Here is a 17,771-nt window from a genome sequence, read left to right as displayed (position 1 = left end):
AATTTTTTTCTGCACGACGTAAGATGATCCATAAAGGGAAATGAATAAAAAATCCCCCATTTCAAACTTTCAATTTTAAGGCCATGAGTTATAATTATTGCCCATACCCAAGCCTTTTCTCCTTACCACATAAGCATCAAGTACATTTCGTCCCCGCCAGCTCATTAGCACTATACAAAGTAACCAGCTAGGATTCATCATTTTCTATTTCTTTATTCACTAACTCCCTCACCAAATTTGGCAGAGCATTCAAATTCGTCTAACTTCTTAGCCCTTCCAGCTTTAAGCCAATCGCCGCCATACCATTAGCCATGCTATTTCCCTCTCGAAAAATGTGATTCAAATCAAACCTATTGAGGGTGGCTAATAGGTACTTGATATCATCAACAACACTTTTGATAGCCCATCCCTCCCGCATATTGCCTTTAATAGTCTCAATAATGACTTTAGAATCACCTTCAACTTGCACATCTCGCCATCCCACATTTAAGACTAACTTTATACCCCAGTATAGAGCCATCAATTTCGCTACATTATTTGGAACTTTCCCTAACGGACCAGCATAAGCCAATAACATCCTTCCCTTACAGTCCTTGACAATCCCTTCCCCCGCTGATCCCTCATTTCTGGCAGCACCATCGAAATTAAGTTTGACCTAGTTAGCAGGCGGGGGTTTCCATCGAGTTCTCTTTCTAGCCATACGATTAGAGTTGTCAATCTCCATAATCCCATCCATCAACGACCAACACTTCACAATTCTAACCTCCAGGGTAGAAGGGGGGAACGCTGGTTTTCTCCAATTGCTGCATTTAATGTTTTCAACTATCAATTTGAAGACCATATCAACCATGACCTTCACCTCCCTCTCCTCATTTCTGAACACCCTGTTATTTCGCTCCTTCCAAATACCCCAACACACTTGGGGGGGAATGATCTTCCACAAATTAATAAGCAGGGGGTGGGTGGAGGGGCCCTGCCAGTTCACCAAATGCCCCATATCCTCATGGAACACCCAATTCACCTCCAACTTCTGAAGAATTTTCCCCCACACCTTAGATGCAAAGCTGCAATGTAGGAATAGGTGGTTGATGCTCTCTTCCTCCCTCTTACACATACAACATCTATTAGATGTTTGGAACCCCCTCTTCCTCAAGTTGTCAATAGTGAGAATTTTCCCATGGATAGTGGTCCACTAGAAAATATTGATTTTCAGGATTAAATGGTTAAACTAAACATTTCCCCAGTCATTAGGTTCAAGAGAATTCCCCAGCCGAGGTGGCCCTCCAAATGAACTCATCAGTCCTACCTCTTCCCAGGATCCTGTACTCTTCCAACAAAGAATTCAGCTCATCAGTCAGGTCCCTTCCTATCAAATCATTCTGTTGCAACCTCATCTTCTTCCATTTTCTTCCCGGGCCAATATAATTTGCAACCATACTACCCCCATGTCTTGGAGGTTATATCAGAAAGACCCAAACTTTGTTTTTGACAAAGGCTTATCTATAAGTCATGGATCCTCCCAGAAATTGATCTGGTTACCATTCCCCACAAGCCACCTTACTCCCTCCTTTAGAAAGGTTCTATTTCTCACGATGTTACCCCAGATTTTAGAGCCCATAGTAAGATCATTTCTCCAGGTAGAGTGAGAGAAATTAAGATTACCAAGGTACTTAGCTCTCATAATATTACACCAAGTAGAATCTCCCTTCATCAGATTCCACCCCATCTTTGTGAGAAGCACATTGTTTAGATCAATCATCTTCCTCACTCCCAATCCTTCCCTATAATTAGGTTTACAGACTGTATCCCAACTGACCAAGTTAATCTTATCTTCTTGCTTCCCCCAGACCAAAGGAAGTTACGTTGAATTTTCTCCAATTTATTAGCCATACATCGAGTAATTTTAAATAAGGATAGGAAGTACACTGGTAATCCTTGGAGAGAGGAGATTAGAAGTTGCAATTTACCTGCACTACTCAAAGTTTTGCCTTTCCATCCAATCAGCTTTTTCTCCATTCTTTCCAAATTGCTATTCCAGAAGTTATTACTAACCTCTTTCATAGTTAAAGGAAGACCCAAATAAGTATCTGTAACTCAACAACATTACAAGTTAGAATATTAACAATCCTTTGTTGTAGGTTTGGAGGGGTATTAAAGAAGAGCACTTTACTTTTGTTAAAATTGATCTTCTGTCTCGCATTCATAGCATATATCTCCAGCACCGACTTCCAAGCTCGTGCTTCACCCATTGAGGACTCCCCACTAAGGAAGGTGTCATCCACAAATTGTTGGATCACTTTAGGAGGTAAAGTGGATTTAGGTTTAATCCCTTTGATTATCCCCCCCTCCCACTTTCTCATGAATGCTCTCCCCAGAACTTCAGCCACCATAATAAATAGGTAGGGAGAGATAGGGTTGCCCTGCCTAAGACCTCTCTCCCCCCCAAAGTTTTCCCAAGATGACCCATTAACCATCATAGAATAGTTAACAGTTTCCACCATTGATTTTACCATTCTAATAACCTTTTGACTTAGGCCAATCCTTTCCATAACTTTATACATGAAGGTCCAATTGATCCTATCATTAGCTTTAGAGATGTCCAGTTTCAAGGCCATACTAGGATTACCACTTTTCTCCATAGAGTGCAAAACTTCATGCGTTGTTATTGCTGCATCTAGGATTTGTCGTCCTGGGACAAACCCATTCTGGGTTTTCCCAATGAACTTATGCAGCAGCGGTTTCAACCTATTCACCAAAATTTTAGAGAATCTTGTAGGTGGTGTTACAAAGGCTGATTGGTCTAAAGTCAGAGCGAACTTCCGGGTCTTTCACCTTGGGAATTAGAGCAATGAAAGTTTTATTGAGTTGTTTAAGAAGCTTCCTAGTCCTAAAGATGTCAAGGGCCGCCCGAAGGACATCTAACTTGATAATCTCTCAAAAGTGCTGAAAGAATGCCGGCGGGAAACCATCAGGACTCGGGGATTTTTAAGCTTTCATGGAAAACACAGCTCTATGGACTTCCTCCTCAGTCACCATCTGTACAAGCTCTTCATTCTCTTTAGGCGAGATCACCGAGGGCATAGTCTCAATCAACCACTGCCAATCCTCCTCTCTGAAGTCCCTCTGTTCTTCCTTGAAAGAATTACTGAAGTAAGCCATCGCCCAATTCCCTATCTCTTCAGGTTTGTTCAGCTTCACATTATTGTCATCTTTAATGCTATCAATAGTGTTTCTCCGTCTGTGGATTGAAGCAGATCTATGAAAAAAAGCAGTGCCCCTACTTTAAGCCATAACTCCCTTGATCTCTGTTTCCAGTAAATCTCCTCTCTACTCAAAATTTCCTTCCAAAGTTTCCTGTATTTCCCCTCTTCTTGGATAATGTTATCCGTTGGTATGCCTTCCCCCACAGCTTTCTGGAGTTCAACTAACTTCCCTTCCACCTCCACCTTGGTCTTAAAAATGTCCCCGAAATACCTTTTTTTCCAAGGCACCACATTTCTCCTTACATTGTCTAGTTCTAGTTTAACAGAGAGTCTATACGTCGCTGTCCCTTCTATTCTTATCCCTCACCACTCAGCCAATCTGGAGCTGAAATTAGGATGGGATTGCCACATAATTTCATATCTAAAAGGTCTTAGGCCCCCCAAGGAATCTTCTTTCCAATTAAAAAGGATTGGGGCATGATCTGAAATCGTCCTGGGTAATCCTGTAAGAGAGGAGGAAGTTAATCCTTCCCACCTTGTCGGGACCAAAAGTCTATCCAGTCTGACTTGGATCAGGTCAACCCCTTTTCTATTATTTGACCATGTAAACTTCACACCACGCATCTCCATATCCAAAAGATCATTATTATTTATAAAGTCAGCCAGATCCTTCATACTATCAGTAAAATCAATCATTCCTCCAATTTTCTCCGAAGGGTACATGGGCGAGTTGAAATCTCCCATACAAAAGGTATTCTTGTTTTGAGAGATAAAAATTGACAGCTCCTCCCATAAGCTATGTCTACCATTTCTCGTATTAGGGGCATAAACATTAATAATATTCCATTTCTTATCTCCTATCCTATGCTCAGTAATAAGATAGAAAGTTGAGCTACAGATTAGACTACCATTACTAGCATCTGGGTTCCAGAAGGTTCCCACACCTCCTGAAGCACCTTCTCCTTCACTATAACAAAATTTCGCCCCAGGCCAAACAAAACTTGCCATATTCACCAAGTTAGCTATAGACATTTTAACCTCCTGGACGAGTAGGATATCAATTTTCTGGTTTGCCAGCTACTGTTTGAGGGCAAACTGCTTATGAGGGCTGTTCAACCCCCTCATATTCCAAGATAGAAAAATCATTTCCTACCTTTTGTTAAGGATTCCAAAGTGGCCTGCCTGCCACTTGCCACCTCCCTAGCCAACTACTTGGCTTTCTTAGTTTGTTTACTTGACTTTCCTACATCCAACTTCAAATCCACAATCACTTCAGGTTTCCTTGAAACCCTTGTTTGTCTTCTTTGTGTTTGCCACTTCTCTTCTTTATCATCCAGCTGGGCCAAATCCACCATCTTATTTGGCAACAACTCATTCCAGCGAAGTACTCTGGCAACCTCTCCTTTTACTTCCTCATTCACCTCTCCCTTCTCCATAGCCTTGTCGGTGCCCCCTCGAAAGACCTCCTCAATCACCAGGTTCCTTGAAGGGGTACTGAGAAGCTCCTCAATACCTTGTAATGAAATATTTGTTGTAATTGCCTAACTTTATGAAAAGATTCTCAATTTAAAAATATAACGCTTTGTCTAATTTCCTTTTGCTCTTTTTGCTTCTGCATCAGGACTACGTTTTCAAGATGTCAAGAGTCCAACTCAATTTGTATTTTTGTTGGGTAAACTTTTTATCGTACATGCATGATAATTATGTAAAATATTCAATATGACCTATTAGGAATATAAAATTGATGACTTATTTGATGGATTTATCATGAAGCAAGAACTTAAGATTGAGATTTCTTAAGGAACCCGATTCTCAACCAAACTATGAACTTCCTTGTTATTTAGGTTGTGTGAGAGTGCAATGAGTTATTAAGCATGAATAGAGCTTGATGGAAAGTAAGGTCTTCATTTAATCCTCAAGAAGCTCTCATGCTTTTGGAAAATGACAACACCTGTGGGTGGGTGTGTAAGCTTTGAATATCGCATTTCAAACTTGGCAGACCATACAATTCTTTGTTGTTGACTTGGTTTATTAGCATGTTATGCCATTGAAGTAGGTTCAATGGGCTGGCCGAGCGATAGGAGCATCTTGGTAGCTTGGTGACTAGGTTAAAATATACCCATGTCTATATTTCGTATATGTTTTTAATTGGAAAAACTGACGGAAATAATTTTTTCATGGCTTGTATTTGGATTAATTTATCTAGAGGGTGATTGCAAAGGGGATGTTCTTATGCATTCTCCATATAGAGTCTAGTGAAAGAGGAAGTGTAATTATGGTCATTAGAGGTATCTTAATGATATGAGTCAGTTCCTAAAGGTGCTATCTCCAATTGTCACTTGTCATGGAGTCCTCTTGTGGTGTACCTTTTCTCCTTAGTCATTAGTGTAAGTCTGTATACAGTTCTCCAGGATAAATAGTAATTCCACAAAATAGGCTACTGATTTTTGTTAACACTTTGTTTCTAATTCATTCTATAGTCCATAAGGAGACGTGCCTCAAAGGATCATTGCTATTGAAATCACAAGTTTCTAAATTGTTTTTGGCAAAAGCCGTTGCTCGTATTTTTTCTGTAAATTGCATTATAGTTTTCTGGAGAACATGGTGCTGCACAATTTCTAATGTGCTACTGCTAACTGCATATAGTTTAGATATCAGCTATTGAATCATTCAATTGGGTTTGGAATATCTAACCATATATTTTCATTTACAGCAAATTTGCCAACAGCTGCACAGTCTTTGGTCAGCTCCTCTCCGTATTGTTGTTTCAATTACCCTCTTGTACAAACAACTTGGGGCAGCGTCGCTGATTGGTGCAGCAATACTAGTGCTTCTGTTCCCAATACAGGTAAATTTATGTATTATTATTTTAATTAACGAAGTAGTGTAGAAGCCGAATAGAATATTTTGTATGAGTTTTAGGTATTTAGATGCATGATTCTCAATTGTTATCTTTTGTATCTCAAGGATGGAATTATTTCCTATCTCAAAGATAGAATTATTTCTTACTCAAACTGGAACTATGAATTCTGACAGATCTTACAGTCTTGTTCATGTACATCATATGTAGATATATTTCATTGTCAATATTTTTAGAATCACTTATTAACAAGTCATTTTAAAGATAATTGCTTAGTGAAGATGAGGGATTAAATCTCATCTGAACTTTTTTCATGATTTTTCACCAGAGGCTTTTTGCTTGCAAACCAATAAGAATATAATGATCTCAACTAAAGGCACAAATAATAAACTCAGGAATACTAGGCAATGGTTTTTTCCTCTACCTTTTTATTAACATGTGCAAATTAAAAAATTTACTAGTCTGATACTAATTTTCTTTTTGAATCCCAGAACCCTTTCTTCTCTCGATTCCTCTTGTATTTTGCACTTTCCTTCATCCATTTATCAATCATAGGCAATCCCAATTAGTTAACTAAGAATTCTAATATACTAGATCTGATCCATTCTTCAGTCATACTAAATTAGTAAATCTGACCTAGATAATTAGTAGTTTCAGCAATGACTAAATCTGATTCATTCATCAATCGTACTAAATCTGACCCAGATAACTAGCAGTTTGTGCAAGGAATTCCCAATCCACCTCAAATACCACGTGCCATTTGTCAACTTACTCCTAACCATGGTAACTGTAACCCTGTCAGTTATTCCTCTGCTGGTAATCATTTATTCAGTGTGTGATGGCAAGATGAACACCTACACCATTAACAATGATTGAAAAGGTTTCACAATTGAGTTAATTGAAGTACAAGGGAGAAGAAGTGCCCAGTAGTCTGAAGATATATTTGGTTTCAGGAAAACAAATTTTCGAAAGTATTAGGAATGTGTTCTGCTTTTATTCTCAAGTTTTCTGTTGTTAATATATTCCAATGTCCTCATGATGGGGGATGCCTTGGAAACATCCATTTCCTAATAGAGACATCCTAGCAACCTGCTGCTTGGTGATGGTATGGTGGAAGTTTGTCTCCCTACCATCTTGGTGTCTTGGAAATGTCTATCTCCAGAGACTGTAATTCTGTTCAGGTTGTGGAGACATGTCCATGCAGAACATAAATATATTTACACAATCTCTAGACACTCTCATACTAGATTGTCACATGTTAATTTATTGTCTTAGCCTTTTGTTTAACTGAAATAAAGTACCCTTTCAATCAATATTTGACGCTAGGGATAAGGGAAAATTGAAATCATCAATTTTTTCATTGCAAGCTCAAATTTGATTGTTAGAGGTGTCAAAAATTGGCATTTCTATAATCTAATCATTCTCCTTTGTTATTGTTGATCAATACCCAAAGCTACCATTTAACAGAAAATACTGAAGGTTCCAATTCCTGATGCTTAAAATGAAAGTAAGTCATGTCCTCCTGAGTTTTTTTCTTGAACTTTCTGAGGGTGAAAAAAGTTTTAACAAATTTGAATTGCATGAATTGACTGCTTGTTTTTCCATTTATCTGAGTAGAACTTGAGTGAGATTTTTCTTATATCTTTAAATCTAAGTTACTGATTCAGATGCGGATGCGCAATTTTTTTTTTGTTTGGGGCAGTGGGGGGGGGGGATGTGGATGTGGATGTGGATGTGTGCGTGTACAGTTATACTATGTATATGCAAAGATTGAAATAAATATACACAATTAAAATATTTGATAGCTTGTAACTTAACCAATACATATTCAAATCAATACATAGTTTGTGACAGTTTCTATTATAACTGATAACCCCCAATCTTTTTAAACAGACAGTTTGTAACATTTACCTCTCCCAAATCATAGACATTATTCTCTATTTTTCTTCCTTCAGCGATCATCCTGCATGAATTAACTTCTTTTATTTCACACCTTGCGCACTAAAGTTCGCAAAATATCCGGTGTCACAAAGTATACTTCAATTTTTCTACACGCCAAACGTAACGTTATGTACTGTTAAAGTATCATTAATGCTCAATACTATGAATCAGAAAATTTATATCAATTGAATTTTGCTTAACTGATCTTGCAGTTTGAAATCTATGGGACACTTGGTGTGAGCGGTTCAAACTTCCAAATAATATCTCTGAGTTTCTTTATGCCACCTACAGTTGTTCCTCATTCTTTGTGGCTGTTAGTTCCTTCTTTCTCTGAAATGCAATGTTGTAGAAATACCAGGGCTTCCCATCACAATTCAGGCTTAACCACTGTGTTCCCTCAAGTTTCTAGGACGGGGACGCCGGGGGATGCCGTGATGGGTTTCCGGGGCGACAATTTTTTTGGCGATTTTGGAGTGGGGGGGGGGACAATGACAATATATATAGGGAAATTTAAAAATATACACCGGAAATTGCAAATATACATGTCGTTCATATGAAACTAAGCAAACAACATGTCATTTAACATACAACATTTGAATGTCATCTAGGAAATAATAACCGATTTCAGTGCTCCGTTGTCAATATGCATATCAATATGTGAACAAAAATATTTAAATACAAGTTTAGCAGTGAACAATATTATAAAAATCTGAAAATCTAAATATGCCCAAGGCTAGAGGGCTGCCATAAAGTATCAATGTATCATCATCATGTTCAAGTTCAACATAGAAAACCAAACATAGAAACATTTCGTTCATATGAAACTAAGCAAACAACATGTCATTTAACATACAACATTTGAATGTCATCTAGGAAATAATAACCGATTTCAGTGCTCCGTTGTCAATATGCATATCAATATGTGAACAAAAATATTTAAATACAAGTTTAGCAGTGAACAATATTATAAAAATCTGAAAATCTAAATATGCCCAAGGCTAGAGGGCTGCCATAAAGTATCAATGTATCATCATCATGTTCAAGTTCAACATAGAAAACCAAACATAGAAAAATGAAGCAGACTGTTGCTCCTATTTTGCCTCTGCCGCCATGGCATCAAAATCAGAGTCCTCACTATCATCCTCCACAGGAAGCGTAGTCTATCTAATGGAATCCCAACCAGTCCTGATGCTGTGTCATCCTCATCTATTTGGGCCACATCCTCAGGCTCATTATCCCACCGCAAAGCTGGTGTCTACCTATACTATGGAGTCTGATGATCTGCAAGTCGAAGAGCATGATGCATTGTCAGTAGCTTTTCCACTCTTTTAGAAGTAAGTCTGTTCCTTTTGATGGAGTGGATAAATGAATATGTGAACCAATTGCTCTTTGCAATTGAGGAACTAGCAACTTGTGCAAGGAGGTGAGTGGTAAGTGTTTTTAACTCAAGTGTATCTCTCCCATGTCGGGTCCACCATCCAATAAGATCTCTCCGTGCCAAAACCACTCTATCCAACCTTGCTTGTGGCTTACTCAAGTTTGGGCCACAAAGGTTGGTGAAGTCAAGGAATTGTGCACGAAGAGTAGAGGCCTCTTGAGCTGAATACATCTTAACAATGGCTCTTGTGAAGCCATCCAATACCTCGGGTTCATCACATGGGAGGCCCCTTCCACCCAATTGTTTATACCATTTGGGATTTAGAGCAAAGGCTGCCATATGAAGTGGGGTATTCATCATGTTCCACCTCCACGTCACAATAGGCCTATATGCTCCTCATAAAACCCCAATGTATGATCCTTTGTTGCAACAATTCTCTTCATCTTCCCCAACATGGTGTCAATAGTTTGATATATCTCTCCCAAACTAGGAGCGCTAGAATCAACATATCTAATGACATTTACAATGGGTGCTATGATAGAGCAAATATATCTGCAAGATGCAAACAAAAATTAAAATTAGAATTAGAATTTTAAATTTTTTAAGACTGTTAGTCTGAAAATCAGCAAGCAAAAGACTAACATTAAATTTAAAAATCAACAACTTACCTCATTGTGGACCACCATTTCTCATCAAGGATCCTTTGCTTCACCACATTTCCTTTAGAGGACTTAGAATTGGACCATCATCCCCACTCTATTTCACCACCATCAATTGAAGGGCCTCATACACCTCAATCATCCTCTCCATCAAGATGAAATATGTGGAATACCTATAGAGACAATTATAAATTTAAATAAAGTTAAAATATTAACAATTAAAAATATCACATATAAGTTTGTAACAATTATAAATAAAAATAAACTTAAAGTAAACGAAAAGTAAACTATAATTAAAATTGACATACCTTGTCTCGACTGGTTTGAGGAACTCCTTAGAGAAGGACCTAAATAGAGCAAGTGAAGTGTGGTGGTTGCATATAAACATTTGCACTTCTCTAGCTTCTAACACTGTCTGTTTCACCCATTCAATTTTCCCTATGGCCTTCAATGCATTGTTCAAGGCATGAACACAACAAGGGGTCCAAAAGATGTGCCTATAAGCACCCTCTATCATCAAACTGGCTGATTTGCACATAGGTGCAGAATCTGTGATAACTTGTACTACACTAGCCGACCCAACCTCCTCTATGACATCTCTCAAAATGTTGGACTGGAATTCTGCATCCTTCTTCTTTCTTGAGCAATCTATGACTTTCAAAAAATAAGAGCTAGTAGGGGATGTGACAATGATATTGATGAGTGGTTGATGTCTAATATTGATCTACCCATCCATCACAATAAAGCAACCTGTCCTAACCCAGGTGTGTTTCATATTCCCAAATAACAAAGAAACCCTTGAGTACTCTTCATCTAGGATGGTGGTTTGTAGCTTATGCTCACCAGGGGGTACAAATGAGGGGTTCATATTTAATATATCTTTCACCATTTGTTTAAAATAAGTGGAACGGACTATATGATATGGGATACCATTAGCAACAAAGAATCTACCAATGGATTCCTCACACTTTTCCTTTACTTGTGCATTAAGCATACTTTCCACCGAGCCCTTCTCACCACTAATCTTTCTCTTCCCTCTAGACTCAGTAGGGTTGCCACTAGTACCAATGGCGGATGACATATGCCTAGATGATTGTGATAAAATAGATGGTGATGCCACTATCAAATTTTGCCTCTCTATTTTAGCCTCTAAGTGTAATCTTTGGCATTCTAATCTCTGTTCATCAGTCAAGTTAGGACAAACTTTGACTCCATGACATGCAACACCTAAAAAGTGTGACTTTACCCTTGTATAGATGCCCCTAAAATCATCAAGACAAACATAGCAATCCCACGCCCTAGTCCAACCTGAATTCTTTTGGACTAGGTGTGACATATTGGAGAAGAGGTTGTTTCTTATTGAAATGACCCTTTTAAAAAAAAATCATGATGGTTGAAGGGCATTTAAACAAATCAGATTTAGGATCATCTCTTTTCCTAGTCCCACTACTAGCAACATCACTCCCAACCACATTTTCTTCCTCATCACCACTACTATTAGTACTCCCACTGCTGCTCATTGTGCTTCGTTTTGAGATTTAAATATGCAATGAAAATATGAGCTTAAACAATGATTTTTTTTTAATAAATCAGACTGTTCAAGCTGCAAATCTATTTAAAAAATAGAAAATAGAAGCATAAAGAGTTTCGTACTTGGTGCATAAAATGGAAGCTCAAATCCCTGCTCAAGCTCTTGGAAGCAAAAAAATCACTTCCTCTTCTTGCAAAATGGAAATCCCAGCTAGCTACAACACACTCCAACTTCACTAGGAAAACCAAACAAATATTAAAAAATGGTAAATGGAAGCATAAAGAGTTTCATACTTGGTGCACAAAATGGAAGCTCAAATCCCTGCTCAAGCTCTTGGAAGCAAAAAAATCACTTTCTCTTGCAAAATGGAAACCCCAGCGAGCTACAACACACTCCAACTTCACTAGCAAAACCAAACAATTGACAAAACAATCAAAATGTGGTCTCTTTTAACCTTTTAGTGCATTTGGAGGGGTGGGGCTGATCTAGGCGACCAAGTAGGAAGCATTGTTTTTTTGTTTTTTGGTTGACTTTTTAAATTTTTTGCATGAAACAAATAGTCGGGGGACGTTTGGACGTCCCTTTTCCGTATCGGGGACGGCTAGCCGCCCCCTTTATTTTGCCAGGGAGTCCCTAAGTACCGGAAACATTCGCTGTGATTCTTGGCATTTTGGGCATGGTGGGGGGACATTCCATACTTGTCCCCTTGTCTAGGGGACGTCCCTGTCTCAGAAGCTTGGGGATTTTTGTTGGGGACGAGTCCCTGGGGTACGTAGCTTAACCATAGTTGATATCTAAGATACGTTTGACGAAATGCTAGCAATACCTGAGCCTTACTAAGGCTATGTCCCAAGACATTTTTCTAAAGAAAAAAAAAACTTTCCCTTGGAACCTCAAATGATCAATATGGCCCTTGCAAAATGGCATAGTCTAAGGTGAAAACCAAGAAGAAGAAGGTGTGCAATGTCCCCATTTTTGGCGAGCTTCTGCAGATGATTAAGTCGGCTCATTATAGCGACCCTCGTGACCTGACATGAAGTTTTGGGGGTCTCAGTGGTGGACTTACTATTTTTAGTAAGTCTTAATCGGGTGGTTTCCAAATTTGGTAGTGTGGATGGTGGCTCTGGCAGTTGGTCATATCTTGTAGTGGATTGGGCTATTTATTGCATGGGCTCATATTTATTAATTAATTATTAAAGTTTCATTATTATAATAGCTCTTTATTATAATAATGTTATAAAACGATGTTCTGTTGGTGAAGATTCTTAAGTGAAGTTGCATTTGGGAAACTTTGTGCCAATGGGGGTTATAAATATGAGCTCATTTTGATGGAAAAGCATCCGAATATCTATTTTCTTTTTGTTGCTTGTGAAGAGTTTTCCGAGGTTGTTGCTTTCTGTGCCCTTGCTGAAGTATAAGGGTTTGTAGCTGAGAAGTGAAATGAATCACTGCTGAGTTGTAGTGACTTATTTGGATTGTGGTGGAATCTCCATTTCTGTGTTCCTGTTGCTTTGGAGAACACAATTGCTGGTGAGGTATAGCAATTGAATCAAACTTCTTTCCTGTGGCATCTGATTTTGAGAAGTTTCTTAGTGCAAACAATTGTAGTTGGAAATTGGTGATTAATTCGAAGGCAGGGGCTGAATCAAATTTCATTGTATTACCTCCGTTTCACTTGAAGAAGGCCTGCAGTTACATTTAAGGCAGGGTTTGTCATCTACAGATGCACCTGCAAATTGGAGTGGCTGTGACACTTTTTGGAAGGCCTGCAAGTCATATCCAAGAGCCTGCAATTATAAATTCCAGCTGTGCAACTTACTTTGAAGGACCTGCAATCAGTTCCAGGCAATTATATTAATTGTTTGAAGCCAGCAAGTCCATTCATTAGGGCCTGCAATCCAATTTGTGATACCTGCAATCAGATTCCTTGGTTGTGGCGACCATTTCCAGGGTTGCGTCTGATCTTACAGAGCCTGCATTACATCTGCAGGACCTGCACCTGCAAGTTTAGGGTCCGTGTCTACAAAAAACAAGGCATACGACCATATTAACTGCATGCGACCTGCTTAGGAAGGCCTGCGAAATAATCCCAGGGTCTGCAATTTAATTGTTTGAACCTGAAGTTAATGTTAGAGATATGTGATAGCTAGGAAAGCCTGCAAATCATTTAAATCAGCCAGCGTTAGGAGGAGAATAAGATCTGGTCGATCCCTAGGTGGCTATGAATAATCGGCTAGCTGTGAAAGTCAAGCCCAATTCATGATTTTTCCTCCATTCCAGCTTTCTTTATCAATTCATGTAATTCCAGTAGTCATCTGCATAATAAATTGCAGAGTGGTTTTTGATAGCAATTGTGTATGTTAGCTTTGAGTTCAATATTGTAGTTATAGCAATTATTATTTTATATTTTCAGAAAATCCATAAAAAACAACTACTTCTGAAAACACAAAATTGCAAAAAAATCATTTTATGTCCATCAGCATATCAGTTGAAGATTAGAGAGGGGTTTTACAAGGTGCAATGTGTGTCTTGGGTATACTTGAGAAGTCTAAATATATCTGAAACATTAAGATTTCTCTTTAAAAGATACCTGATTTCCCTTTAAAAGATACCTAACTTGAGCTCTAAATGAACGTGCAATATGACAATAAAATGTTAAATACCCATATGAGAGAAACATAAGTCAATTCAGGCCAAACATGAAAAATGTACATTCTCAATATGCCATGTAGTTTTGTATAGTTGATCAGAAAATCTAGTTTCCAATCATTGTTCTCAGTAAGATTTGGCCGGGAGTGGCTTCTGGCCAGCTCTCTGGTTGCCTCCGCCCCCGAATTGCACCTATTGGCATCTGCTTCTGTCTCTGGGCTTCTATGAGATGCATCGGCATCCTAGCTTTAAATAGAATGATGCATTCTAATCCAGAGGCTTTGGAATTGCCATTTGGATTGAGTGTTAAGTAAAGAGCTAGATTGGTCCCTAAGATAATAAATTTGAAGTAAGGCTTCAATTTGAAATGTAGCTCTTGAATTTATTCTTGTAATTCTGTGGGGTCAAGTAACGAGTTGAGGACTAGGATACATAACTTTTTGCAGTGTGATGAAACTACAGAATTGCACTCTTAAGCTATTTTTATTAGTAGATCAAGGTTACTTAAAGTTAAAGATGTCATTTTAGTACAAAACATAACTATTTGATTAGTCTTTTGCATAATTTAGTTCATCGCAATATGTCTTTTAAATATATTGGCATTTAATTAATGCTGTGACTATTTTAAATATATTGGCATATAATTAACATTGTGACCATGTAATTATCACATACATGAGTGAAGTAATTAAGACTAGAAAATGATTTCTGTTCTGAAGTCCATTTTTTATCAATTGATTAATGAACATTTGTTGTGCTCACTCTTCTGGTGGTTGGTCAGACTTTTGTGATAAGTAGGATGCAGAAACTATCTAAGGAAGGGCTACAGCGCACAGATAAGAGGATTGGTTTAATGAATGAAGTATTGGCTGCAATGGACACGGTTAAGTAAGTTCATTTAAGTTAAGGAAACCTATGTGAGCTATATATTTTTGGTTCCAAAGAATGTTTCTAACAATACTATGATACCTGCAGATGCTATGCATGGGAAAACAGTTTTCAGGAAAAAGTCCAGCATATTAGGGATGATGAGCTCAGCTGGTTCAGGAAGGCACAATTACTGGGATCGGTATAGTCTTACATCAACAGCTAAAATATCCTTATTATGAAAGATTAGCTGGGTTATTTTTTCTTATGTTGATATGGTTGCTTTATCTAGTGTGAACTATGTTCTTTTTCCCACAATTTATTGAATATGCTTCTATATGCGAGTTCTAATCTGTGAAATAATTGTTACTGCTATTACAGCTCAACAGTTTCATTCTGAATAGTATTCCAGTACTTGTTACCGTTGTTTCTTTTGGGGTATATACTTTGCTTGGTGGTGAATTAACACCTGCAAAAGCCTTTTCCTCTCTTTCCTTGTTTGCAGTGTTGAGATTTCCACTGTTCATGTTTCCAAACTTGATAACCCAGGTACTTAGATTTATTCTACATTGAGTTTGTCATAGTTTTTAACCATTTTAAGACTGGGATTAACATTTTTCCTGCATAAGATATTTCTTCATGCATTTGTTTGGCAGAGCATTTATTGAATCTGGTTTCTGTATGCAGGTTGTTAATGCTAATGTGTCTCTAAAAAGATTAGAGGATCTCTTCCTAGCAGAAGAGAGAAAGCTACAACTAAATCCACCCCTACAATCTGGACTTCCTGCTATATCAATTAAGAATGGAACATTCTCTTGGGACACGAAGGTTTGTCTAAATTTGAGTCCTAATTTTTCATAATCCCTACCTTCGATTGTTCTTCCAGACTGATCCATCAATGCATGCTGAAGAGTGCATGCATATGCTTTTGGTGTACTAGCAAAGTGGGGATGTTGTGGAGGGGTAATGAAAACCATCAACTTCATATTAGTAACATTCAAATAATATCCTCAAGGGTTTATCATAGCGTATATCCATGGAATGTCCTTGAGGTTCATCACAGCAATATGCATGGTGTATAGAGTTAATTACCCTTGTGAAATGTTTGTGTACCTCCATTGGGGGTGAAACTTTTTGAAAATTATTACATGGTTGGTAGACCACTTGGTTATTAAACAGCCACAATAAATTTTCATAGGTTGCACAAAAAGAATCAAAAAGATGGGTCCAACACAAGAAACTCATAGAGGTGATAACTGGAATATAATTGCGATTCTTACATGAACTTTTGGGATGAATGGGTTTTCAATCACCTATTAACAGTGCTAGCATTTTAATTTGGCTTTTTCATGTACAGGTTTCTCAAGTGCAATTTTCTTGACAGTGCAATTATCTCATTTAAAAAGTCTTTGTTTTCTCAATGCTGTATTAACATTTGGTAGATTAAGAGCTATATGTCTTTGAAGGAAATTTAATGTATAATGCTTCTTTCTGTAAGATGTCACATGCTCATGATGCATATTGTGCAATGTGTGGTAGGCTATGGGCTTTAGCTAAAGGAAAAAATGTTTAAAGATTCAATTTCAGTGTTCGGTGTAATAGTTGCAGAAACCTGTCTTTTATTGTGTCATATGAATACCCCAACAATTGTTCCCCATTTTCCTGAATTGATTCATTTGTTGTCATTATTGATCCCAAATTCAGGCATGCTACAGTTTTCTCTGATAACTTTGTAAATTCTCAGGCAGAGAATCCTACACTTTCCAATATTAATCTAGATGTCCCAATCGGAAATCTTGTTGCTGTTGTTGGGGCTACTGGGGAGGGGAAGACCTCTTTGATCTCAGCAATTCTCGGAGAAATACCATCAAAAGCAGATACAGAGGTTGTTGTCAGGGGAACAGTTGCCTATGTGCCACAAGTTTCATGGATCTTCAATGCAACAGTAGGTTTTTTGAATCTTAAGTAGATTTGAACTTCATTAAACCAACTTGTTGGTATCTCTGTTTAATTGATTGAAGTAAGTATTGGAAATTTCATGGCTTGTTACTGCATTTATATTCAGGTTCGTGACAACATCTTATTTGGATCTCCTTACGATCCAATACATTATGAAAGAGCAATCCATGTCAGTGAATTGGAACAAGATCTTCAGTTTTTACCAGTGAGTACCTTGTGTATTTTGATATGAAAGTAGAAATTCCTACTTTAGAACAATATTTGTGAAAAACTTACCGTAAAATTGCTTCATTATTAATGTGTGTAAGATTTTTTCATTAGGGTGGTGATCTCACAGAGATTGGTGAAAGAGGAGTGAACATTAGTGGTGGTCAGAAGCAAAGAGTTTCTATTGCAAGGGCTGTATATTCTGGTGCAGATGTTTATCTATTTGATGATCCTCTAAGTGCACTTGATGCACATGTTGGCCGCAAGGTTATTACTTGCACTTTATTTGAATTTAAATAGTCATGATGTCTTTCCTATTTGGTTTGTGGGAGGTTGTGCTTTTGCATATTTGCATTTAGAGATATCAATTCATTGATAGATTTATGCCTTGCAATGCAAAAAGTAGTTTTTTTAAGAAATTGGCTATACAAGCAGTATTATTTATAACTGTCCATTCTTATTGCATATTCATTCTCTTGTTAAGTACATTACTGCACTCTTGAATCAACCACCGATA

General features: G+C 37.8%; 1 protein-coding gene across 1 annotated transcript in view; it reads left to right on the top strand.

Moving 5' to 3' along the window:
* The window catches only part of LOC149529090 (ABC transporter C family member 2-like), a 167,619-nt gene that overhangs the window by 135,512 nt on the left and 14,336 nt on the right, over window positions 1-17,771 (top strand). The window contains 8 exon segments of the mRNA XM_089811398.1: window positions 5,917-6,051; window positions 15,003-15,109; window positions 15,197-15,290; window positions 15,470-15,637; window positions 15,776-15,916; window positions 16,833-17,033; window positions 17,154-17,252; window positions 17,369-17,521. Of these exon segments, the coding sequence (XP_089667524.1) occupies window positions 5,917-6,051; window positions 15,003-15,109; window positions 15,197-15,290; window positions 15,470-15,637; window positions 15,776-15,916; window positions 16,833-17,033; window positions 17,154-17,252; window positions 17,369-17,521 (1,098 nt within the window).

Source organism: Cupressus sempervirens, chromosome 11 (genome assembly GCF_028749045.1).
Source record: "Cupressus sempervirens isolate cs-2001-9-10 chromosome 11, ASM2874904v1, whole genome shotgun sequence".
Lineage (NCBI taxonomy): Eukaryota > Viridiplantae > Streptophyta > Pinopsida > Cupressales > Cupressaceae > Cupressus > Cupressus sempervirens.
This window is presented reverse-complemented; position numbering and strand designations above follow the sequence as displayed.